This window comes from Gymnoscopelus microlampas (assembly GCF_963454915.1).
Source record: "Gymnoscopelus microlampas genome assembly, chromosome: 14".
Taxonomy (NCBI): domain Eukaryota; kingdom Metazoa; phylum Chordata; class Actinopteri; order Myctophiformes; family Myctophidae; genus Gymnoscopelus; species Gymnoscopelus microlampas.
The window spans coordinates 3837595-3865237 of record NC_139951.1 but is presented as its reverse complement, the minus strand read 5'-3'; the positions used below and the strand labels follow the sequence as shown (position 1 = coordinate 3865237).

The 27643-nt window shown below is 40.9% G+C and overlaps 1 protein-coding gene across 1 annotated transcript; it reads right to left on the bottom strand.

Moving 5' to 3' along the window:
* Positions 1–1059: 1059 nt before the first annotated feature.
* On the bottom strand, positions 1060–17765 carry LOC311059611 (myosin heavy chain, fast skeletal muscle-like; the record flags this gene model as incomplete). The annotated part of the gene is made up of 39 exons (XM_084077615.1): positions 17723–17765; positions 17380–17598; positions 17145–17288; positions 16720–16876; positions 16599–16626; positions 16400–16508; positions 16184–16276; positions 16037–16100; positions 15746–15844; positions 15558–15661; positions 14179–14317; positions 11325–11443; positions 10559–10708; positions 10295–10465; positions 9561–9864; positions 9178–9242; positions 8812–8899; positions 8587–8704; positions 8334–8457; positions 8092–8228; positions 7355–7610; positions 6648–6890; positions 6344–6520; positions 6109–6254; positions 5899–5989; positions 5425–5814; positions 5180–5306; positions 4904–5022; positions 4613–4809; positions 4337–4520; positions 4082–4247; positions 3820–3944; positions 3381–3689; positions 3069–3272; positions 2862–2987; positions 2176–2346; positions 1988–2092; positions 1792–1887; positions 1060–1206 (listed from the first exon to the last, which is right to left on the bottom strand). Exons 2-39 carry the CDS (start codon positions 17584–17586, stop codon positions 1060–1062), a joined length of 5799 nt encoding a protein of 1932 aa, XP_083933741.1. The 5' UTR covers positions 17587–17598; positions 17723–17765.
* Between the last annotated feature and the right edge of the window lie 9878 nt (positions 17766–27643).

Below are 27643 nucleotides of genomic sequence, written 5' to 3'. Positions count from 1 at the left end.
GTTATACCTTCTCATAGTTCTACTTGAATGTTGACAAGAAATAATAATCCCGCTAGTGTTTGAGTAGCGCGAGGCGTGAAAAAACATAAACAAAAAACAGAACGCGTATATAAGGATCAATATACTGTACTAAGGATTAGTCTGTGACGTCACTGCTAAAATACCAAGGATGCGTCCGTGACGTCAATATCATATTAACAGAGACGACGCTACATTTCAAGGTTTCAAAGACCAGTGCACACACTGCTTTGGTTGTGTATTGTTGATCTGTTGTTATTATAACTCAAGACAACGTCAGGAACACAGTATAACTTTATTATTCACTCTGGACTCTGACAAGTGACTTTTCTTCTGTGAATGACATTCTGTATCTCCCAAAGCCCCATAGTCCACAGCGCCCCCACAAGGCACATATTTACCATTACTGTTAAATTAAATGGTCTCGAGTGCGGAAGAATGTGAATACTGGCCAGCTGCGAGAGGCCAATCGTACTTGGGAACGGTTTGAATCAATCGGACCCAGTCTGAATCCGCCCTTACAGACGTATTGGGTCATAATGCGTTTCATATTAATTGTACATTGTGCAAGTACAGTAATGGTATGGGAAGCTTTTGGTGTTATACTGTAGGCATAATATTGAGTAATATTTTGTGTAAAAGTGTGTCAGTTATATGGAGCATGCATCTGCCATTTTACCCTGGCGAACACTAACTATCCACTCCATGGGTCTCGGCTCGGATTAGTGTAGGAGGATAATATACATATTCATGTTTATGTTTATAAAAAGGTATAATGTGAGTTGGACCCACAATTCAAACCACACAATAAAACGTATTGACAAGACTAGGTAATGACTACAAGAACAAAATACTTTTGTTACCATGCACTTTTATTGAATACAATGGGTCATATTTTATGACTTTGTACAGTGACTTGAATTGTAGAACTTATTCAGCAGCTTCTTTTCCCTGTAACAAACGTAAAGAATATCATTTTAGATATTCAACATACACTTTCAGTTGAATCTTAGTTAAAGATAGTCAACATAATGAACCTTCTTATTGAACATGTATTACCTTGGAGTCACGACTTTTAGCTCTCATCTTGTTGACCTGGCCTTCAGCGATGTCAGCACGCTCTTCAGCCTCCTCCAGCTCATTCTGAACCTTTCTGCACTTGGACAGGTGAGTGTTGGCTGCTTCCTCCTACAATATGATAGAGATGGTTGAAAGCCTCAATATTTGAAAAGAGCATCTTACTATTGTAGTCCAAACAAGACAATTTCAAGAAATTGTAATGTGTGGTTGAGACACAGTGGCCCATGTACAGTAGCATGTTTATGAGTGAGCCTTGACAGGTTCTCATTGGAATGGCACAATCATGGCTGTTTTCTTGTTCTTGTTCGGCACCCCGAGCCAAGAATTGCAGGTTAAAGGAAACAAAGTCTATTGCTTTCTGTAGTCCATTTTGGAAATGTACTTTTACCATTATGCCTGAAACACACTGCCTGCGACTGCAGCATGTGCATGCTTTTCCTTTCAGCACCCATGTTACAGTATAAGGTCAGAGCTTCCACAACGCCCATGTGTGCAGTGCATTTCAGTACCGTCGTGTGCATGCTAAACTGCAGAAACGTGGCAAGCTATAGATTACATTTGCCGCTTGTGGAAAGCAGCAAGATGGACATTACATAACTGATTACTATTATTCCTTTAGTTATTTCATTAGTTAAACTATGACAACAACACTATGGCCATGGCGACGACAACTAAAGATGTATATTGTCTTACCGCTTCCTCAGCCTGCCTCTTGTAGCCCTTCACCTTCATCTGCAGTTTGTCTACCAGATCCTGAAGCCTGCCAAGATTCTTCTTGTCTTCTTCAGTCTGAAGTAAAGTGAATTTATAACATCAGTTGCATGTTCATGCAATCTATTAATCTAATCAGGGGCATGATGGTTTTTTAAGTGAACATGATATACAGTACCTGGTATGTCAGCTCCTTCACTCTCCTCTCGTACTTGCGGACACCTTTAATGGCGTCTGCTCCGCCTCTCTGTGCTCCTTCAACCTCTCCCTCCAGTTCACGCACCTTCAGAATGAAATGATGCACAATGAAATGATTTCTTCTTATTTCATTGATTATAAGCTGTGTTGAAGTAAACTACATCTTACCCTAGACTCCAGTTTCTGGAGCTGCTTCTTGCCTCCCTTCATAGCCAGGTTCTCCGCCTCGTCCAGGCGATGCTGCAGGTCCTTGACTGTGACCTCCAGGTTCTTCTTCATCCTCTCCAGGTGAGAACCAGTATCCTGCTCCTTCTTAAGCTCCTCGGCCATCATAGCAGCCTGGAAAGTATTGTTTGTTAAGATAAGAATATACTTCATTGTCCAGCGAGGAAAAAATGATGATGCTTTATCACACTTGCCAAGAAAATCCAATCCAATCCAAAAAAACAAACATGGTACAGATTATCAAATGTTGAATGTGAGAAAATAGCTCTATAAAAAGATAATAAACAGGTCATAATAAGGTAATAAACAGATACCAGTGTCATACGACAAGAAGGAAACAAACCAGGTAAATGTCTTTGAATAAATGAATACATTCTTGTACCAGTACAGTCTGCACTGTAGCATTCTGAACCATCTGTCAGAAGCCAGCACCTCAGAATGCTGGGTTCAGAATGTTATCTTTCTCCCTGAGCACATATTTCTGATATAAAGACAAGTTTAGCATTTAGTTCTAAAATACATCCTCTGTTGTAGCCTATTAAAGAGCAAAGGTTTTTTTAACATAAGACAGGCCATGACGGAGCTGTATTGTGGATATTTTTGGATAAGGGGCGGTCATCCTAACTTACATCAGTGATGGCTTTCTTTGCCTTCTCCTCAGCATTCCTTGCTTCTTGAACACTGTCATCCACTTCGCCTTGGACCTGGATCAGGTCACTCTCAAGTTTCTTCTTGGTGCCCAAAAGGCTTGTGTTCTAAAATAAAGATCCAGTTTAGCAATGCAAGTATGCATGACTTGTATGTTAAATATGTTGAGAGTTTTTCCATTGACTTACTTGGGAGTGCAACAGGCCAGCGCGTTCACTAGCATCCACTAGTTCTTGTTCAGCCACTTTGCGGCCTCTCTCTGTCTGTTCCAGAGCCACTCTCAGCTCGTCGATCTCAGAAACCATGAGGCCATTCCTACGCTCCACCATGGCAGCTTGCTCCTTCATATCTTCTTGGCCTCTTAAAGCGTCGTCAAGGTGCAGTTGGGCATCCTAAAATAAATCACATTTGAGGTGGTCACGTTAAGAGGAACATCAGAATGTGACTTGTTCAGTGAAGTTCCATTGTGTGAATATGTATCTAACTAATATGTTTTGCACCTTAAGCGTTCCCTGGACGTTCCTCAGCTGCTTCTGGGCCTCAGCAGCCTGGCGGTTGGCGTGGCTCAGCTGAACCTCCATCTCATTCAAGTCTCCCTCCATCTTCTTTTTGATTCTCAGGGCATCGTTTCTGCTCCTGACCTCAGAGTCCAGAGTGCCCTGCATGGAGTCAATCACCCTCTGGCTGTTCCTCTTGATCCCCTCCATCTCTTCGTCCTTCTCTGCCAGCTTCCTGTCAACCTCACCCTTGATCTGGTTGAGCTCCAGCTGGACACGAAGAATCTTGGACTCCTCGTGCTCCAGAGTACCCTAAAATGTAATACAGGATCAAAAGGTTGTAGGACATTTTAATGTAACATCGATCACATACTGCTACACTGTCTGAATATAAAACTTATTGAAATAATTCTAAGATATAGCCAATTGGTAAAAGTTTTACCTCAGCTTCCTCCAGGGCTGTCTGGATCTCTGACTTCTCTGTCTCTGTCTGTTTCTTGGATTTCTCCAGCTCATGGATGCTCTTTCCAGTCTCACCAATCTGTTCAGTCAGGTCTGAGATCTCCTCTGCAGTTGATTGAAAATAATGAATGAGCAACTTTCCAATCAGCAACTATTTTGTATTTGAATTTGCATTTGAATAAAGTTGTAGCTTGATCTTGAATATTTAATGATTTTATTTTTTTATTGTTAAAAAAACTCACGTTGCAGGTTCTTGTTTTCACGCTTCATGGTCTCCAGTTGGTCCAGCGACTCCTCATAGGAATTCTTCATTTTAAACATCTCAGTGCTGAGAGAACGAGCCTCTTTCTGAGCTCCTTCCAGCTCGGCCTGGCCCTCTTCATATTTCTGCTTCCAATCTGCCAAGACCTATAGAGCATTTGTAACGAAATGTGTAATTTACCCCAGTTTAAGGAGGCAAGAATGATTTTGCTCTAAAATAATCTATGTCAAAGCACCTTATCAAAGTTCCTCTGTTTCTTGTCAAGGTTGGCAGCTAAACCATTGGCCCTCTCCACATCAATCATGAGGTCTTCCACTTCACCCTGGAGTCTCTGTTTGGTTTTCTCCAGAGAGGCGCACTTGGAATTCACAGCCTCGATTTGTTCCTCAGCTTCCTGAAGACGCTGGGCAAGCTTCTTCCTGTTGATCAGTTTTGAATGGAATCAAATTATTGTGAGCAATATTTTGTATAGTGAGTGGTATTTGATGTTTTAAAAACACTGATCACTTACTTAGCTTCCTCTAGCTCCTCAGTGCGTTGCACAGCATCAGTCTCATACTTGCTCCTCCACTGACACACCTCAGCGTTGGCCTTGGACATTCCACGCTGTAGCTCGGCCTTGGCCTCCTGCTCCTCCTCAAACTGCTCCCTCAGAAGGTCACAGTCATGGCGAGCTGATTGCACAGCATGGGCAAGGGCATTCTTTGCCTGTCAAAAGAAAAATGCCAAAGAAATGTCAGCTGGATACAATTACAAAAAGACACCTATACGCCTATTTGTAAAAAAGAAAGCTGTTCCTTACCTTAACCTCCTCTTCAACGTGTCTCTTCAACTCCTCAATCTGTTGGGTGAAGGCCTGCTTGCCTCTGGTGAGCTGAGAGACGAGACCTTCTTTCTCCTCAAGTTGACGACCAAACTCACCTAGTTAGAAATTTTAATATTAGTTTCAAACATTTAAATAATCTTTGTTGAATACATATTTCTGACTAATGATCAAAGCATTATCTCAAATTATGGATTTTGCTCAAGTACCATTGACAAACCACGTAGGCTAGTAGACTTTACAATGAACATTTACCATTTTCCGTCAACAGTCTTGCTCTCTGAGCTCCAATATCATTTAACTGGCGAACATTCTCATCACTCTTGGCCTTGATTTCACTGAGTTGGTCCTCAAGGGTGCGGCACATCTTCTCAAGATTTCCCTGTTGATTAACATATTACATATTAACATATTCAGTCACTGAAGTAACCTACAATGTATTCCCTTGTTTTAGTCATTCTTGTATTTGTCAATAATTAAACACAAACATTCTATTCTACCTTTGCTTTAGCAACAGCTTCCATGTTGCTAGACAGGTCATCGATCTCCATCTTGTATTCACTCTTCTCCTTCTCCAGTTTCTGCTTGACACGCTGGAGGTTGTCGATCTGCTCGCCCAGCTCTGCAACGCTGTCCGCCTGTTTCTTACGGAGAGCAGAAGCAGTGGCTTCATGCTGCAGGGTGGACTCTTCAAGGTCACGACGCAGCTTCTGGAACTCAGCCTCACGCTTCTTATTCATCTCAATCTGACTAGCAGTGGCTCCACCGGCCTCCTCCAGCCTCTCGCTGATCTCCTCAAGTTCCCTGGAGAGGTCAGCTCTCTGCTTCTCAACCTTGGCACGAGCGGCACGCTCTGCCTCGATCTCCTCCTCCAGTTCTTCAATACGAGCCTTTCAGATGAATGAACATATTACAAACGTAATCTACACATACTTATTATCAATGATTTTAAAGAAGATGAATAAAATAAATACCTGGAGTTCTTTGATCTTCTTTTGCAGCTGGGCCCCCAAAGATTGCTCATCCTCAATCTTACTCAGAAGCTGGCTTACTTCAAAGTCCTTCCTGTGGAATACAGTACATCATATTTTAGTTTTAGTTTTAATCCATGTCATTTCATATTGTTATTTGTATTCATATTATGTATTATTAGTATCAATTATTCATATTGTGGTCCCCATTACTTCTTTATCTTCTCATCAGACTGCTGCTTGTCATTTTCCAGATCCATGATGGATTCCTGGGCCAGTTTCAGATCACCCTCAAGCTTTCTCTTGGCTCTCTCAAGGTCCATGCGGAGCTTCTTCTCTTGCTCCAGAGAACCCTCCAACTGCACAACAATATATTTGTCTTATTATTCATTAAAACAATAAACATACCGTATATATTCAAAACATCCAATTGACTTGATGAACTCACATCGTCAACTTGCTGCTCCAGCTTGGTCTTGGCCTTGGTCAGAGTGTTGACTTTGTCTTCCTCTGCCTGCAGGTCATCAAGAGTCTGCTGATGTGCCTCTTGGAGGGCCTTCTTTTCCTTGGTCAGCTTAGCAAGACCTTCATCCTGAGAGGCCATCTCCTCAGTCAGGTTCTTCACCTGAATACGCAGAATGAATGGATAATTATTGTTCTATAACTTGATAAGAAAGCTTGAGTGTGTAATCATGAGTGGATCATTATTATTCTATAACTTCATAAGACGGCTAGAGTGTATAATGTTGAACCTTGTTTTCAGTGGCGTGTTTCTCCTTCTCCACTTTGGCCAAGGTGAGCTCCAGGTCATCAATGTCCTTCTTGAGCTCAGAGCATTCATCTTCCAGCTTCCTCTTCTTGGCAGTCAGTTCAGCATTGATCTCCTCCTCATCCTCCAGTCTCTCAGTCGTCTCTTTGACCTTTGCCTCCAACTGGATCTTACTTTTAATAAGACCCTCACATCTCTCCTCAGCATCATTCAATGCTTCATCTCCCTGGTTGTCAATGAAAAAGATAAGTGAGGGAACTTGTTGCAGCATTTGTTCTGGGTGAGATATATGAGATTTGTTTTGCAGCTGCTTCCTGGGGGGGGGGGGGGGGGTTCACAAGGGACATTAACTGACTGAACAAGCTGGTGAAAAAGTACGGAGGCGGTGGCTCAAATGAGGACAAGGAAGAAGCTGGAGAATATCAACCTCCTCCAAAAGGATATACTATAGTAGTGTGTGGTTGAGGAGCAGTGGCATTTGCAGATTCAACCTCCCCCTCAGAAGAACGACAAATTTGGTCAGGCCTTTGTGCCGGTAGCCATGTAGCTATACAACGATGCCAACAGCCGTTCGACCACCAGACATTCCCTGCCATGGTCTATATCAATATTCTACATTAGATAAAAGATTGAAGATGATAAAAAATATGAAACATTAGCAACATTTCCTGTACAAGTGTAGCTACTTACTGATGCCGCTGACTGCGCAAGGTTATTCTTCTCCTGCACCACAGCCACTAGTTTCTCTTCCAGTGTCTTCTTCGTGGCCAGGGCAGCAGCCAGGTCAGTCTTCATCTTCTCATAGTTCTCCTTCATGTTCTGCAGCTCCTTCTCAGTCTCAGCGCTCTGCAGGAGAGGCTTGATCTTGAAGTACAGCCCCATCCATGGCCAGTTTTTCACATTGCAGAATGAGCGCACGTTGAACTGGATGGTGTAAATGGCCTCTCTGTAGAAAGCGGTTTCAATGGATCATGATTTAGCTGAAGATTGAGGGTTTCCATGTAATACGACTGCAGGCTGTTATTATTGTGTCATAGTTCTTTCTGTTGTTGTCGTTATTATGGCTGTTGGTATTATTGTTGTTAACCCCCGGGAAGGTAACTCCGACATTAAACAGTAAACCCGAACCAAACCCGCACCCTAACCCTAACCGCACGCGGATGCCACATAGTCGGAGAAAAGGTCTGTCGGATTAACGCATGCCTCCCAATGCAGATGGCCACCCGTCCTAGAACCCGTATCTGCTCAAGGTTTCTTTTCCAGTTTAAGGGGAGTGTTTTTCCTTCCCACCGTCATCAAAAGCTTCCTCGGCAATTTTTGCTATTTTTATTATAATGATTTGACATTTTACTTTTGTCTTATTGAACAGCAATGACAACGTTTACTTACAAGTTGTACTTAATATTGAATTGATGTTTTCATATTACCTCCTAACCATCATCTTGACAAACTCCTTCCTCATGACGTAAGCTCGTCCGAGAGCCTGAGTCATTGTGACCAGAGCAAACAGCTTTTCATCTCGCATCTCCTCCAGGACACCCAGCAGACCAGCTTTGAAGAAGACCTGAATACAATGTTACAAAGACTGAGCATTGAGTAACTAAAAAAACGTAAAATCTACTTTTAGTCCTCTCTGGATAATGTTAAACCAGATTGGGAGTGTGTTTACCTTGGTGTGTCCAAACTTGTACTCATCATGAGGTACGTCAATGGACCCAAGAAGCTTCTCAGAGGCTTTCTTGTTGTCCATGAACGCGCCATCGGGACATGCGCTGGCATTCAGTACTTTGTACCTGTTTTTTTAAAGTTCATGGTCATTTTGTGTGACATTCAGTACTTTGTACCTGTTTTGTAAAAGTGGGTCATTTTGTATTAATACTGTAGGTGTGGAACTAAAAGTTGCTGGAAAAAGGAATGAATACCTCTGCTTGAAGTCAGCATAGGGGATTCTGCTTGGGAAGCCCTTTGTACAAATCCTGATGCCCTCCAGCACACCGTTACACCTCAGCTGGTGGATGACCAGGAAGTTCTCCATCAGGCCTGTAAAGATGTTTTATTATTAGGACAAAATAGTTACACACTAGCCAACGTTGCATTCAATGGCGACCTCACAATCATTTGTTTAAATGTTTATTTTCAGTGTTTACCTGGAGTCTTGGACTCGTTGGGAATCAGGCAACGCACAAAGTGAGGATGAGTGCTTCTCAGATTGGTCATCAGCATCCCCAAGTTCGCCTATTGGACAATTATTATTAGTAAAAAGTAAGACAATATTGTACTTTTCCCCCCACTAGAATTATTGGAACTCTTTAGATTCTAGTTACTTTAAAGATTTAGATTTTTCTAAAACATACATTAACCACTCAAGCCCTGTTTTAAACTTCAGCCATTCAAAGATAGCTGCTCTACAAGCTCACATCATGTGATACAGAAATTGTTTAATTCCAACATGAAAAGACATGCCTATTTTTTACAGGACTATAATGTTGATAATAATGAATAAATATTCTTACCCTGAAAGCACTAGACACAGTCTGCATGGAACCACCCTTCTTCTTGCCGCCCTTCTTTGTGTTATCTATTTATATTGGTTAGAATCATGAGTGGACAGTTTCTTCCGCATCCCTCCTTTTCTTCATTTGTTAAAGTCAACAGACATAATATACTTTGATATACAGAATGAAAATTCCTCCCTTCTTGTAAAATTCTGAGTGTTTATAGTATTAGGCTCAGGTGGGGGATAGAACACATTATATTATGTTATTATATTAATAAACATACCTTCAGCCTTAGGAGGAGGATAGAACACATTATGTTATTCTATTAATACACATACCTTCAGACTCCGGAGGAGGATAGAACACATAATATCATATTATTATATGTATAAACATACCTTCAGGCTCAGGAGGAGGATAGAACACAGCCAGCAGTTTAACTGAAGACTTCTGGAACAGTTGAATGACAGAGTCGTTCAGGGGGTCCTTGTTCTTCTCAAGCCAGCCTGTGATGCTGTAGTCCACAGTTCCAGCGTAGTGGACCAGGGAGAAGTGGGCCTCACCCTTGCCTTTGGCCGGCTTGGGTTTCTCAAAGGCCTTGTTCTTCCCAAGATGCTGGTCAAGCAACTTTTCGGCGAAGGTTTTGTCTGAAGACTTTGGGAACATGCACTGCTCTTCAAGGATGGAGAAGATGCCCAAGGGCTTTGTAAAGGAGACAAAAGAGACAAATCACCACAAACGAAGTGCCAATGACAAAAACTATATTAACATCATGTCCATTAAAGCACAACAAAGTGTTCCATAAGTGTTACGCCGTGCGGACACGGTCACCTTGGAAAGTGTTGATCAAATAGAATCAATTTTCGGTTACTGCATTTCTATTTCTTGCTTCTTTGCTTCTTCACTTGAGATCAATGTTTAGCTGTAAATGACATTGTGTGTTTGTTTACATAAAATCAACTAGCGCAGGTGCACAAAACCAACTAGCACAGGTGCTCTGAGCCTTTGATTAGACAGCGGTCTGTTTTTGAGCTCATCGGTCATTATCCAGAAATAACACACCGCTGAATTCAGTGATTGACCAATCAGAATTAAGCATCCAACCAAGCCGTGTAATAAAATATAATAATACCTTCTCAATTAGCTCAATGCAGACAGCCAAGTCCATGCCGAAGTCAATGAGATCCCAGGGAATTCCTTCCTTCTTGTACTCTTCTTGTTCCAGAACAAACATGGTGTGGTTGAAAAACTGTTGCAGTTTCTCATTGGTGAAGTTGATGCACAGCTGCTCCAGGGTGTTGAACTGTGAGTGGAAATATCATTAGCCCAATTTCTTGTAATTGTGTAATTGTGACAAAAATAATAAGTCTCCCACTTAAAACAAGTCCATGCTTACATCAAAGATTTCAAAACCAGCGATGTCCAGCACACCAATGTAGTAGTTTCTCTGCTGCTTGGTGTCCAGCATCTCATTGATCCTAACGACCATCCAGAAGAACTCCTTCTCATAGAGGGACTTGGCCAAGGCACCAACTGAGTTCATTACCTATGGAAATAGGAACGTTATTAGTAGGGGTGTGAATTACACAATTTACAATTTAGGCATTTAGCAGACGCTCTTAATCCAGAGTGATTTACAGTAAGCAAGGAAAACACGAGGTAATGCATCAAATGCATTGCATTAGTAATCTAGGATCATAGGTCAACCAAGAAGCTATCATCAGTCTAAACATTATAATCTAAAACAATCTATAATCTGCACATTGAAACTATACACTTGGATGCCAGGTCTACAGATTAACCTGGCATCTGTCTACATAACATGCCATCGAAATTACATTTAGCCTTTGCATAAGCCTGCAAGGTCATCAAGGCTAGGGCAAGGCTAGGGCAAGTTCTACCGCAAGTGCTACGGGCTATGGAGTCTGAAGAGGTGAGTCTTCAGATTACGCCGGAAGATTGGGAATGAGTCTGCAATGGGGAGTTTGTTCCACAGTTTGGGAGCCAGAAGGGAGAAGAGTCTGTCCCGGGTGTTTTTACAGAAGATGATTTAAGACAGTCTGGACACAACTCAAAAAGATATTAGAGTTCTAATGGTATGCTGTGTTGAGAATATAAAGTGTGTATGAAATCAGAACATGGAAATAATGTAATTTACTCACCTGTGGCACAGTCTGTCCCTTAGTGACATACTCGTTTCCAACTTTCACTCTGGGGTAGCAATACGCCTTAAGCATCTCTGCTGAGTTTATGCCCAACAGGTAGCAAATCTTGTCAGCCTCTGAAATGTTCATACAATTTGTTTTTTATATCACGATTTTTGTAACCCATTCTTTTACCCAGTGCCAATTGCCTAAGCTTTAATCCTGGGTGCTACTCTCCCTCTGCCAGCTTGGGGAGAGCCCCGAACTGAGCTCATGCTTCCTTCAATGCATGAGGAGTGAGCAGGCCACTTCTTATCACCTGACATGTGGGTGGAGTTTCCCCGGAAGGGTGTAGCGCGTGGAAGGAACACATTTATTTACCATAAGGGACACAGGGAGAACATGCAAACTCCACACAGAAAGGCCCTTTCGCCAACCCCACCTAGGGTATGGGCACTGATGACGTGGAGGAGAGAACATGCCCCCAGCGCCCATAGTGGGAATCGAACCCAGGACCCTCTCGCTGTGAGGCGACATCGCAACCGACTGCGCTACCGATTGCGCCACCGTAAACGCTAAAATATAAAAAAAACTAGAAAAAGTGCTCCTCGGAGCACAGGTCTCCGCCAGGTCAGGTAGGTTATTGCGGCCTCCTGGTGGCGCTATAATAGGCCAATGTGAAAAGGTTGCCATTTCCTCTTAGGCCTTGCACGGCAATCGGACACTGCATTCATGATTTGAGGCATTTTGTTCAAATAATGTGTTTTGCTAAATTAGACCTACGCTATAACAGGCCAATGTTATAGCGCTGCTCAACATAGTGTGATTGTGCGTGCAAAGTTTGACCGCAATCGGATGATGCTTTCATGATTTGCGGAATTTTGTTCAAAACAAGCCACTACTGCAAACTTTAGATGTCAATCTTAGGCAATCAGGATGGAATATGAAAAATCAAACACATCCGTCTTGATCACATGACTATGGAGATCATGTGTACCGATTTGCGTGAAATTTGCATTAAATATTTAGGCTTAATAGCAAAAAATGTGTTTTACGTAAGTCGGCCTACTGGTGGCGCTATAAAAGGCAGATGTGAAAAATGCAGGGCAAAGGTTTTTCCTTGACCTCTAGGGAGTGCGCTTACAAAGTTTTACACAGATCGGTGCAGTTATAGGTAAAAACACGAATCGGCCTGTTATAGCGCCACCATGAGGCTGATTTGAACATTTTCAAGTGCCATTTCTTCCCCGGCATAGTGGAAATATGCGTGCACAATTTCAAGGAAATTGCATGCTGTGTTCATGATTTGAGGCATTTAGTTCAAAACGGAGCACTCCTGCAAACTTTGGAAGCCATTTTTAGCCAATCAGGATGGAATATGAGAAATCTGAAAGACTTGTTTGGTTTAATGACTATAGAGATAATGTGTACCGATTTGCGTGTTTTTTGGACAAAATCTGTAGGAGTAATGTCAAAAAATATGTTTTGCACAAATCGGCCTCCTGGTGGCGCTATAACAGGCCCATGTGAAACATTTGAGGCAGAGGTTCTGAATTGGCATCCAGGGAGTGTGTGCGCACAGTTTCGCTGCGATCAAGCCAACGGTGCCGGAGATTAGCTGTTCACAGACGAACACACGGACGGACGGACGGACGGACGGACACACACACACACACACACACACACACACACACACACGGACGGAAGGACAGGGGGCAAAACATACTCTCTCGCCATGCCTTTCGGCCTGGCGGAGACAATAATAATAATGGAAATATATTGAAAATATATTTATCTTGGTCCATTTAGAATGTAAGTAAATACAGCTAGTAGATGCAGCTAACCCTCCGTGTTAATGATACAGGGTAATAATAATAATAATAATAATAGTAATAATAATAATAATAATAAAGGGGTCATTCCAGAATTGGAGGACATTTTACGTCCCACCCAAGAAATGTCAAATAATCCATTTACAAAATACTAAATAATGCATTTGTTGTGTAACTTGTACTTGTCCTGAGACCAAATCAAAATCAACTTGGAGAATTTTTTTTAAAACATATTTTTAAAAATACCAAATAAGTCTGTAGTACCCCTAAAATGCAAATTCTCTCTTGTCCCACCCCCTTGGTTGCCAAATTGAATCTCAGATAAAACTGTTAAAATGACATTTAAATCTACTTTCTTTTGCATTATTTTGTTCATAAATGTCTCTTGTAGATGTGAAAACATATGTTTTAATTAACCTAATATTTTAAATAAGTATTATTATGCAAGGAACCTGTGTCCCACAACTTGCATGCAACCCTGTTACCTTAAACCTTTTAGCATGGTAAAAGAAAAAGAAAAGTGTGAGTCACATGACACTCTAGAAGTGACATCATCAAACACTTTCCTAACATCATGGGTAGAGCAAAGACATCTCCTCTCTTCTATTATTCATATTTTTATAACATTGTCAGCCTTACTTGAATGTCTCAACCTACCTCACGCAACCCTGTTATGCATATTTCCAGAATAAGATAAATACTTGACAAAAAATATTTACTTATTCATTTATGTGAGTTTGTCCTCTTGGTAAATGCTAACATCTAGCTAAACAGCTAGCTTCTATTCCTGAGAAAAAGCTAACATTAGCATAGATTTGCAATCCTGTTGCTTGCAGCCCTGTTACTATTACTTGCAGCCCTGTTACTTTTAGAACATATAAAACATGTAATAAAAAATACCTTTGATGCCTGAGCTGAGCTAATCAAGCTTTTGATAGTATATTACCTATTATTGATGAATATATAACAGAAAATTGTCAAATAGAAGGTTATTTTTTCAAAAATTCGGAAGCCCAAATGTCCTCCAATTATTAGCTCACCCTCCGTGCCGTCAGGTTCTGCCTGTTCTTCACGCTGCTTCTGTTTGAACTTCATGACACCATGATGCATCACTGCACCGGTGAACTTGTAGATCATCTGTTTTTCCTCAGCGTTGAAGCCCAGGACGTCAATAGCGTCCTGATGTCAATAAGCAGAGATGTATTCAAAAGATTGAGATTAAGCATTAGATTAACAAACATAATTTAGAACTGTGTACAACTCAACAGTTAACAAACCAACATACAGTATAAGTGTATATACATGGTATATGCACATTTCTAAAGTGACAATTTAAGGACTTTTAAGACCTATACAATAAGTAAGTTGAAATAAAACAAATAAGACCATTACTGCATCAAAAGTAATCAACAAACTATACTATTCAAATTGTCAAACATTGGCCAAATTGTCGAATATTACCTAAGAAAGAGGTACAAAAAATGAAAACATGTAGATCGGCTATTTTCACAATATTTATCTGTGGAACCAAGTCAAACTATATGTAATGCCACCACTGCTACAATTCCAAGCTACAATTCCAAGTGCCTATTTTAACTTGGGGGGTCCCCAGTTAAAATAGGATTACCGTATTTTCCGCACTATAAGGCGCATCTGAGTATAAGGCGCACTTTCAATAAATGTATTGTTTTCATATATAGGGCGCACCGCATTATAAGGCGCATCAGTGCGCCTTATTGTGCAGAAACCAAGGGAACAAACATGCGATCATAAAACAAACATGGGCAAATTCTCCTTCTAAACCACTGCCACCCAGGATTGGAATAGTCTAACCCCATCCCTCAAAAAATGCAGTTCGCTGGGCTCATTTAAAAGAGCCTTAAAAAATCACCTTTCAGGAGGCCAAAAGAGGAGGTAGTACCATTTTCCCGTTAGACAGCCGACCCCCCCCCCCCCCCCGTTCTTGTACATATCTTTTTCCCCCCTTTTTTACTTATTTTTTTGTACATAGTGTTATCTTTTTTGCTGTTCTTTTCTTTTTGTAATGATATTCGAACTGTGGTGCCACTATATATGTATATGAATGGAATACCAAGGCCCTCATTGGAAACAAGTCCGCAAGGACTTTTATGAACGGACCTGTTAGACAAAGTATTTTAAATGTAACTGTGCTGTTTTAAATTTTTTGCCTAATAAAATATTCAATCAATCAAAACCAATATTGATACATATATAAAGCGCATCGGATTATAAGGCGCATCCGCACTGATGGTGCGCCTTATAGTGCGGAAAATACGGTATAGTTTGGGGGGTCACGGCCTGAAAACTTTGAGAACCACTGCTTTATAAAATACATTTTGCAGAGCAACTGACTGCATTGCACAGTGAGTATTAGACTATTAAAATAATGTTCACTGACATCAGTAGCGTCCAGCTCCTCTTTGTCGTTAATGCTGGCCACAGTGATCACACCCATGCTGATCAACGGGAAGTCGTAGGGGTTGGAGCTGATCAGACACATTTCTTAAAAGGGATTAAAAAAGGGTGAAAATTTGTTTTTATTCATTCATTTATGTTGCTAGCTGCATCATCAGTAATTCCACTTACCAATAATCTCAGGTTTGTGGTTGGTCATCATCTGGAAAAAGATGTGGTAACCTCTCTCTGCAGCAAGCTGGTAGGTCACTCTGGACTTCTCCAGCAGATCTATATGGGTTGTACATAACTCAAAATGATGATAATAATAACAACAACAACAACAACAACAACAACAACAACAACAACAACAACAACAACAACAACAACAATAATAATAATCTATATGGGTTGTACATAACTCAGAATGTAATCCTCAAATGAAAGCATTTATAATTTATCATCTGTGAACTTCATACTCACATGTCTCAATATCAGCACTGGCCAGTTTACCCGTTGTGCCGAAATGGATTCTGATGAATTTACCCTGTTTGATATAGCACAATTAGTTGCATCTACATTGTGGAATTATTGCAGGTTTTCTCATAAAGTGTCATTATTTATACTTACAAAGCGAGAGGAGTTGTCATTCCTCACAGTCTTGGCATTACCATAGGACTCCAGCAAGGGATTGGCAGCAATAATCTGATCCTCCAGTGACCCCTAGAATGTTTTAGACAATTGAAAATTTGGTCAGAATTCTTTTAAATTGAATTGCTATATTGCATACAAATGCTTTATGTTCAAAAACATGTATTTGTTGAAGATAAAAACCTGTACATATACCTTGATTTTACCGCTATCGGCCGCCGATTTCTCTCCACCAGAACTAGCTGTTGCAAAGTACTGGATGACACGCTTGGTGTTCACAGTCTTTCCAGCACCGGATTCTCCACTGGTTATAAATACACATATTCAGATAAATGCAGTTAGTGAATTGGTGTACACTGTTCTTTTTTTAAAGCCTAGTAGATGGGAGACTTACGTGATCAGGACAGACTGGTTCTCTTTATCTGTAAAATGTAAAGCAAACTTTTAGTCATGGATACACCACAAAACCATTATAGTTATATTATTGTTTTTACATTGTCCTGAGTAGTACGTACCCATCAGCATGAACTGATAGGCGTTGTCAGAGACAGAGAAGATGTGGGGTGGAGCCTCAATACGCTTCTTGCCTCTGTAGGCATTTACAACGTCCTGGTCGTACACTGGGAGCCACTTGTAGGGGTTCACAGTTGCACAAAACAAGCCAGAGTAGGTCTGAAGGGGAGAAGAGAGAGAACATTAACATCATACAACATAGCACTGAGCATGCCACATATCTGGGACAACGGATCACTAGAAGCTGGTATTACAGTCACGAGTTTCAAGTGGCATCAACCAATGACCAAGTTAACTTCAGAAGAGTTTGTTTGCATTCGTTTTTCTATGTTTTTCACTTGATGATATAACTTGTACACTGTATTTTTCTTTCTTTGCTATCGACAGGTGCAATACTGTACTGTTCTCAGTATGTAGAGAACCTTACATAGATCATCCATGCTGCATAACGCTCTTTGAGGTTATACAGGACAGTGGCTTCACTGAGGTGGGTCATCATGGCCATGTCCTCAATTTTGTCATACTTGGGAGGGTTCATAGGGGTGACATCAGCCTCCTTTACAGTTCTTTCCTAAAAAAGAAAAAAAAAGCACAACTTCAGAATGTATTGTGATTACAGTTGTACTGTTCCACTATTTGATTTTAGATACACCTCTACTTACCACCTTATCCAAGAGCGTTTCCACAGTGACGTTGCCACCGTCCTTCTTTATAATTTTACACTTGAGGTACAGCTCCTTAGCATCAGCCACATATGCTGCCGTTTTGGCATCAAAGGGCATAGCTTGAGCCTCCATTCTCTCCCTCTCTGGCTTACGGAGATAAATGGCGGCCTTGCCATACTGCTCCATCTCTGCGTCCGTACTCATGGTGGCGGCTTTCTGTAGACAGACAAATAGATGGTGTTGATGCCTTTGCTGACTTGAGATCTGAGCAGATAATTGTAGGATTATTCTTATGGTTATAGCTTATTGTAGGTTTATTAGAAAGATTATGAACACTCACTTTTCCCCACTACCAGTAGAAGTAGAATCTTGAGTGCAACCCCTAAGAGTGAAAAAACACATCATTTTGAGGATATTAACATGAGTTGATGATTTAACACAATTTATAATTATGAATTAGATTAGATTATATGAATCCTAATGTTGATTCTTGCCACACACCACTTTGTAAGAGACGCATTAAAAAATATCTCATCAATTCCACATCTGAAAATATTATTTACATGCAATGACACGAAATTATAGTTGCCCATTCAGTTTTTTTATTTGTTTGTTTGTTTTTTACTTCTTCTTAATTTCACCAAGTCATTTTTTGTTACTAAAGCCATTTTTCTATTTTTTTATTTGAAGAAAAATATAAGTAGAAATGCTAGATTTATTTCTTAACCTTTAATTCCAATTAAGGTTAAATTCAGAGGTGGGCAGAGTAGCCAAACTCTACTCGAGTAAAATAAAAAATATTGTTACTTCAAACCAATATTAACTCTAGTAGATGTAAAAGTAATTTTCCAAATAATTACTTGATTAAGATTAAGAAAGTATCTGGTAAAAACACATAGGCTACAATGTAAACTATTATTCAAATAATCATAACATAATTGAAAGGTAGATAAAAATGAATGAACAAAAGTGAATTCCAATCTGGCCTAAACCATATCACTATACATACAATAATACACAATCAATAATTTAAATTGTTCAATATAACATAAATTATTCTGTCCACTCAATATTCAGTGTCTGTAACCTCTGTCTATCTGTAGCTATGTGGCACTATGTACAGAGTCATTTTAATGAATAGCTAACATGATAGATTTATGCGACTATGAATAACTAACATCTCTAAAATATTTATAGGACTATCAAGAACAGATGAAGTCTCACTCACCACTATGGAACTCTGAACTCCTCTGCAATGGGTACGTGTCAACCATCTCAGCATGCCTTATATTAGGTGTTCATTGCATGCTGGGCAGAAAGTAAAAGTAGGAGTTGCCTTTCAAGGTCCTTTAATTCCTGTTGACATTGCGATAGTATCCATTTAGACATAACAAAAAACATTTCAAATCTATTAATAATCTTGTAAATTATACTTCCAACACTCACATGATATTTGATAGTGCTTCTTAGCTATGTGTTTTTTGTCCATGCCAGTGGCTATGGTTTAAAAATAGTTAAATTGGCAGGGTGGTGGGGTGCTGGGTTTCTTCATTTGGTAAAATCATTACAGCAGGTCTTGTCAGATACATTATTTGGACATGTTAATATTCAGTAAGGAAAGTAAATACTCAAATACTGTACTTGTCATTTTACATTTTACTTACTTCATTGTATGCTACTTCATACTTCCACCCCACTCCATTTGAGGAGGACACTTTTTGACAGCTTTAGTTATTTTTTTGTTTTTTTTTGTTTATGTAGTCAGGATCACAGTTCAGATGTGTATGAGTTGTTAACTGCTCCAACAAATAGTCTGGCACTGGCTTAACGGGACAGGCTTCACTGTAGGTGTATCAGTGTCACTTAATGCTTGACAGGACCATAAAAAAGTGTCCACTTAACGTTATTTCCATTCCTTGTACTCATCACATCACATTTCATGTCAGCATTACATTTCACTTATTACATTACATTACACTCTGTAATGTATAATTGCACACAGCCTATCTCACCAGCTGATTCAGTCCAAGGTTGCTGTCACAGCTTGCATATCAAATCAAGCAGCCAAGCTAGCCCTACCATCAAGGGGTAGTTAACCCAAAATACTCTGATCCAATATTCCAATGTTTCATTAATTTTAAGTAAATAAGAGGCCAAGGCAAAACTTTTTTTTCAAAAAAGTATGAACTCCAAAACAACTCTGTGTAATCACTGGGTGGCCTGCTAGTATAAGCAAATCATTTAAATATAATACTGCTCTTGTTAAGATTGGCCTCCTATTTACTTTAAATCACTATAAATATTGGAATATTGGTCAATGGATCAGGAATGTGACAAAAACAAATTCTCCATCATTTTATGGGGTGAGCAATTGAAAGAAGACAGACATGTGGGTGAGCTACTGTACCTCTTTAAGTTGGTCCCAGACAGGAGTTTAGCACTTGAAAATCTTGTTGTCTCACACACTACAGGAAAATCTTATCAGATTATTTTATAGGATTATTTTAAACATGCACACACAATGTTGTGTCACTTGCAACTTTTTGTACTGCTACTAACAGAGCTCCCATGTAAAATATATATTGAATCTCAATGGGACTCAATATTAATAATAACTATAAAAGTACTCCTCGGAGCACAGGTCTCCGCCAGGTCAGGTATAAAAGAAGAAGAATAAAGAAGAATCAAGGTTATTGTGGCCTCCCGGTGGCACTTTAATTGGCCAATTTGAAAAGGGTGCCATATCTTCCACAACCTTTCACGGCAATAGGAAGTCGCGTTCATGATTTGTTTTGCAAAAATCGGCCTGCTGGTGGCGCTATAACAGCTAATGTGAAAAGGGTGGCATTTCTTCCTCTGCCTATATAGTACATTGGTTCCCAAACTTTTTCATTTCAAGGACCCCCAGAAGCTAAGATTTGAATTAAAAATGTTTGCTTAAAAATATATTCAAAGATTTGCACAAATCCTCAAAGGGACTACACCATGAATTTTAACTTTTCCTTCTTTTTTGTGTGTTTTTAGTCTCCCCTACCTCTCTTCTATCCTCAAAAAATACCCCAGTTTGAGCACTCAGGCTTTCACAGCATAATCTGGGGTTTTATGTAAATTGGTCTCAAAACAGGCCAAATTGATTTGCCCCCGCACGTGACGTCACAAGTGATACAATCCCTCCCGTTTTTCAGTTCCAACATAAAAAAATATTAAAACTAGAAAAAGTGTCGGAGCACAGGTCTCCGCCAGGTCGGGTAGGCTATTGTGGCCTCCTGGTGGCGCTATAATAGGCCAACGTGAAAAGGGTGCCATTTCTTCTTAGGCCTTGCACGACAATCGGACACTGACTGCATTCATGATTTGAGAAATTTTGTTAAAAACATGTGTTTCGCTAAATTTGACCTGTTGGTGGCGCTATAACAGGCCAATGTTAAAAGGTTGGCATTTGTTCCTCAACATAGTGTGAATGTGCGTGCAAAGTTTGAGCGCAATTGGACGGTGCGTTCATGATTTGCAGAATTTTGTTCAAAACAAGCCAATAATGCAAACTTTAGCCAATCAGTATGGAATATGAAAGATCAAACACATCCGTCGTGATCACATGACTATAGAGATCATGTGTACCGATTTGCGTGAAATTTGGATAAAATTGGAAGGAGTAGTATAAAAAAATGTGTTTTACACAAGTCGGCCTCCTGGTGGCGCTATAAAAGGCAGATGTGAAAAATGCAGGTCAAAGGTTTTTCCTTGACCTATAAGGAGTGTGCATACAAAGTTTTACACAGATCGGTGCAATTATAGGTAAAAACACGAATCGGCCTGTTATAGCGCCACCATGAGGCTGATTTGAAAATGTTCAAATGTTAGTTCTTCCTCGGCCTAATGGGAATGTGCATTTCAAGGAAATTGCATGCTGTGTTCATGATTTGAGGCATTTTGTCAAAACGGTGCACTCCTGCAAACTTTGGAAGGCATTTTTAGCCAATCAGGATGGAATATGAGAAATCTGAAAGACCCGTTTCGTTTAATGACTATAGAGATACTGTGTACCGATTTGTGGGATTTTTGGACAAAATCTGTAGGAGTACTGTCAAAAAATGTGTTTTGCACAAATCGGCCTCCTGGTGGCGCTATAACAGGCCCCTGTGAAAAATTTGGGGCAGAGGTTCTGCTCTGGTATCCAGGGACTGTGTGTGCACAGTTTGGCTGCGAGCAAGCCAACAGTGCCGGAGATTAGCTGTACACAGACAGATCGAATGACGGACACACGGACGGACGGACGGACGGACGGACAGACAGGGGGTAAAACATACTCTCTCGCCATGCCTTTCGGCCTGGCGGAGACAACAAAGGTAAGAGATAACATGCATACAAACTGTCTCAATAGCTCCACGTGCCAAATCAGGACAATGTGGTATTGCAGGTGAAAGTGCTTTATAAGCCTGAGAGAAGTTAGTTGGAATGTGTATATCTGAGGCTTGATTTAGGCTCAATCCTTTTGAAAAACGTTTGAGGGACATAAACAATATGATATTAAATATATTTTTTTAATAAAAAAAAATTAGCAGATCTACAAGCTCATAGCGCGGCACTCAGATAAAAAATGAAAAATCGGACCGATCTGTCTTGATCACATGACTATAGAGATACTGTGTACCAATATGCGTGATGTTTGGACAAAATCTGTAGGAGTAGAGGTTCGGCTCTAACGTCCAGGGAGTGTGCATTCACAGTTTCGCTTCAATCAGGCCAACAGTTAACTGTTCACAGATGGACGGACGGAGGGACACACGGACGGACGGAGGGACACACGGACGGACGGAGGGACGGACGGACGGACGGACGGACGGAGGGACGGACGGACGGACAGGGGGCAAAACATAGTCTAGGCCACGCCTTCGGCCAGGTGATCACACACTACAGGATTTTACTAAGATTTTCAGGCTTGCCGGAGCAACGCAAGCGCAGCACCTTCGGCGTAAACAACGCACGCACGTACAGGCGCACTCACCGATGCATGCACGCACATGCTCTATACAGAGCCATGCCGTAGAAGTGTGTGTTTTTATATTTGGCAGCTTAGGCCATGTCCACAGGCTGGTGGTCAGGGGCTTGAGGATTATGGGGGTGTCCAAGTGTAAGGCAAAGCAGCTTGCAAAATATTGCTCAATCTCCTCCATTATAGGCAGTCAATCTATTTGGAGGAGAAGGTGCTTCCTCTACCCATCATTTTTCTCCGGTGTTGGTAATATGGCAGACTGAAGTGTATGACCAATGTTAACTGTGAATAAGTTCATGTGCATTTGTTGTTTACATTCTGAACTTGTTTGGATTGAAGCACTGGGACACATGTTGTTTCGAGTGTGCGGGACATCAAAAGCAACTGAAACATATTTGTGCCCCTGTAATGTATTTTATAAATGTGGACTCAAGTAAAGAAATTGAAATTGAAATGTGTGATTGAAGTGTGTGTGTGTGTGTGTGTGTGTGTGTGTGTGTGTGTGTGTGTGTGTGTGTGTGTGTGTGTGTGTGTGTGTGTGTGGATACCACTGTACTGTAGATCGCTCCTCCTGGCCTGGACTCTGCCAACAAGGAGTCCAGCTGGCAAGTCGACTCCTTGAAATCAGAGGAAGGAAGCTGGCCAAGTCTGCACCTGCTCCACCGGGTAAGGATTTCACTTGCTCCACAGTGTGTGCATCCCGCATTACACTGTACTGTACAGTCATCATAGGACCCACAAATAGTAGCAGAAGTCATCCTCGGTCACGATGGACTACCATATAGGCAAGCAGTGTGTGTGTTTGTGTGTGTGTGTGTGTGTGTGTGTGTGTGTGTGTGTGTGTGTGTGTGTGTGTGTGTGTGTGTGTGTGTGTGCATGTGTGTGTGTGTGTGTGTGTGTGTGTGTGTGTGTGTGTGTGTGTGTGTGTGTGTGTGTGCGTGTGCGTGTGTGCGTGCGCGTGTGTGCGTGCGTGCGTCCGTGTGTTTGGGTGTATTCAATCTTTACATGTCTATCGGGTTCTCTGGTGGTATGGAGTAAAGTTCCTGCCCCCCACCTCAGAGACTAGGGTTTCAAATCCTCCATGGGGCCTCCAGCTGGGCCTGGCGCCCAACAAAAATAATTGGCCATGTTTGCAGGAAGGCAGATGGGGAGGGTTATCTCTGCACATAGTCCTCCAGGTTGGGCAGGGGGCCTGTTCAGGTGGGTGTGGAACTATAGGAGGAGTGAGAACCCTACTGGCCAACGCTGGAACTGCAGGCGGGTCGAATACATGCACAAGCAACCGAGCACGCAGCTGGGGTTTACTTTGTGAACGTGCACAAGGCAGCTTGTGTTTAAATTATGTTTTCTGGAGGATGAAGTGGCTTTTTTTGTCAGCCATGGATGCTCGCATCATGTACCACCTTCCTATATCAAAACATAACTGATGTATTATATTGCAGATAAGAAAATCACCACAAACCAACGTACTAATTAGGACACATTGTGTATCTCATATTGTGTTGTGGAGCTTGGTTCTAGCCCTGATACATGACTGTCATGAGCAAAGGCTAATCTATTCGTTCCTTTTTGTATTCTGTTCTAAATTTTAATTATTGATTTGGTCTGTCCTTCGGTCCAGAATGTACTCAATTTCTTTACTTAAGTAAAAGTGTCAATACTGCAATAAATGTAGGCCTACTTGAGTAAAAGTACAAAAGTATTGGTATCAAACTGTATTTAAGTACTAAAGTAGAAAGTATGTGCAGAAGTTTTCAAATGTATAAAACTCTTTTGAAAAAAGCCGATCTACAAGCTCACAATGCATCGCATCGTGACGCATCGTGAGCTTGTAGATCGGCTATTTTCAAATGGTTGAAATTGTATATAGGGCTGAAGTGGTTAATGTATGTTTTGTAATAACAATCAAAATGTAAGTAATTAGTAACTAAAGTTCTCAAATAATATTGTAGGAGTGAAAGTGCAGTTGTTGCCTGTGAGATTTAGTGGAGTAGAATTACAAGTATTGAAAAATGAAAACAACGTAAAATTCCCGAAAAGTGTACTTAAGTACCATTGTTATAAATTCCCTTCTCTTTTGTCTTAAGTTTCATGTTACGTTCGTTTTGTTCAGGCACCTTTTTGGGCAGCTAAGTTTTCCACTTCAGTCAGGCTTTTAGGTAGCCCTGCGAGTGTTGGGGTCCTCAGTGTTTACATTGAATTCACGTTGAGACGGTCCGCAGCGTCTCACGTCCCTTGTATTTAATGAGTGCGTTCATGAAGAGTACCGTAAGTTACTACTGTATTGCACAACGTGTATGAACATTTAATGCTGTTATGTGCATCTGATGCTGTTATGTGCAGAGAATGTGTTGTAGGGTAAATGTTCAGGCCATATATGTGCGCATTTCTGTGCTGTTGGGTTAGGTAGCTCACATGGGAGGGAGCAAGTGGTGGAAGTAAACGGCACCCAGTCCCCTCCCCTCCCAGTGACTTGTGGTGTTCCTCAAGGAAGCATACTAGGACCACTACTGTTCCTGATATATGTGAATGATATGTCTTCAGCTTGCGACTGCAAACTGTTCCTGTTCGCAGATGACTCGGCTCTGCTGGTCTCGGACAGGGACAGGCTGCAGGTTGAGAAAACTCTCAGCACTGAACTCAACAAGATCTGCATCTGGCTCTCCGACAACAAGCTCTCATTACACCTGGGTAAAACTGAATCCATCCTCTTTGGGTCCAACCCTAACCTTAGAAAGGCTGAGAGTTTCACGACCAAAGTGGGTGATAATGTTATCACAAGAAAGGAGGAAATTACCTACCTGGGTTCCATCTTGGAGGCAAACCTCTCAGGTGACAAAAACGCTGAAAAGACGATCAAAAAGGTCCACAAAATAACACGGAGGATGTGGAGGCTTGTTCGTAAAGTCAGTAAGAATACTCTGAAGATTCTTGTAGGGGCCCTCATACAAGGTCATTATGATTATGCATGCACTTCATGGTATCACAACACCTCCAAGGCCCTAAAAACAAGGCTCCAAACATCCCAAAACAAACTTGTAAGGCTACTTCTTGGCCTCAATTGCAAAACCCATCTAACCCCTGATCATTTTGCTAGGATTGGATGGCTTAGGGTTGAGGACAGAGTACAGCAACTTGCTATGGGCCTGGTCTTCAAGATACACCACAACATTGGGATCCCCCTGTATTTGTCAAAATACTTCCAAAATGTTAATCAAGTCCATGATCATAACACCAGAGGCAGCTCCACAAACCATGTTCAACCCAGATTTGGCACAACAAAGGGAATGAACTCTTTCTCATGCTATTCATCTAAAATGTGGAATGCCCTACCAAAAGGAGTAAAGGAGTGTAAAACCCTACTCACTTTCAAAAATGCCCTAAAGATACACCTTCAGGAGGCTGCAATTCAAAAATGGCCCCTGTCCAAGTCCTAACCTACCCCATGTCCTAACCTAACCTACCCCCCCCCCCCCCCCCCCCCCTCTCTCTTTCTTTTTTTTTTGTACATATTTTTCACTCTTCATACCAGTAACCTGTAAACTGATTGTATGACATTCTGTATAGTAGTGTGTATATCTGTCTGTCTCTTATATGTCATCATGATTTGTGTGCATGGGGATCTCATCTTAAACAAGCTACGTGCTTAACTGAGCTATCCAGTTTAGTAGACCTTGTATTGTGAATTTGTACTTCCATGTACTGTTATGTACTGTCATGTACTGTTCTCATGTCTTACTAAATAAAGTACATCAATCAATCAATGCTAATTTAAGCTAGCCTGACCAGATACAGTAGTTGTGACTATTCTATTAATAGTGAAGGCATTTAAGTACCCTGTTATTTGTTTGTACATCATAACTAAATGTGAATTCACATACATGCTGTATCTTACTTGTGATGCATCTAATGCATTTATTGTGGTCATTATTTCCAGTTGACATAATTGTACATTTGTTGTTCTATTCTGTTTTACAGAACCACCACTCAAATACAGTCCTTTGCTAAAATTCATATAATCATCCATCTTCCAATGCCATTCCCATGTACTGCTGCAACTCTTTATATAAAGACAAACAAAGTAATTCTGGAGTCCACGTCTGCTCTTTTACCGGAGTAACTGTCCTGGGTGAAGAGGTCCCAGCAGAAATATTTACAGCACAGAGTAATCTTCAATAACCATGCTTGAGTAAATGTAGGCTACTTAGTTACTTTCCACCACTGAATATACTGTACTGGAAATATTTGAGATAACACAATAAACTGATTTTATCAAAAGACATAATTATTATTGTATGTTCTGTAGTTGTGTGTTGGTTTTAAAATAAGTGTTAAATAGCTCTATGTTCTGAAGCTAATTAATGACTAATTAACTTCACCAGTTTCACAGAACTTGGTCCTAAGTTTGGAAATGGTACCAGGTTAAAGTTGATCCATGACTGTAACAGGAGTTTTCATGTAGGCCTACCGCAGGGTAAGACTGCAGTAGCAGTTAATAAATAGACGAACAAATGAATTAATATACTTTAACGTGTGGAAACCGAAACAGGCAGCGCTGTGATTCTGAATTTTGTTACGATTACGGTGATTACTAGCCTATTATTGACACCACCTGGGCGAGTGAGTCGTGTCGTCTAACTTTACCAACGTTAAAGGAGACACACCATGAATTTCACTTTTTTTCTGCCCATGTATTTTGACAGACAGAATTGCTCAGTACCGCAGTACAGCACCCCCCTAGCCAACAGGACGTTTTGGTATTGCAGCTGAAAGTGCTTTATAAGCTTGAGAGAATTGACTTGGGATGAGTATATCTGAGTGTTGATTTAGGCTCAAACCTTTTGAAAATGGTTTGAGGGACATACACCGTATGATATTAAATATCAAATATGTTTTTTAAATTCATGGTGTGTCTCCTTTAAACTACACGTGTTCAACAACACAGCCATTCAGCCTTGTGCAGATTTCAGCTTGGGAAAAGCAGCCTCCAACGGGTTTGGGTACGTGGTTCATAGTCACCATTGCGTTATCGTGGTATTCCTATTCTTGCCATTATGTTGCAAATGATTGTGTGTGTGCGGGCGAAATCACATTGACAGCTATGGCAGGTGACGAAAGCTTGCCAGACCTATGCCAGGCTAACAACGGTTGCTAAGCTGGCATTGGACAATCGCTTTTGGGGTTGGGTTTAGCGAAGGGTCCATTGTCAACCTAAAAACATATTTTCAGTTTATTAAACAGCTGGAGATACAAATAGATCCCTGTTAC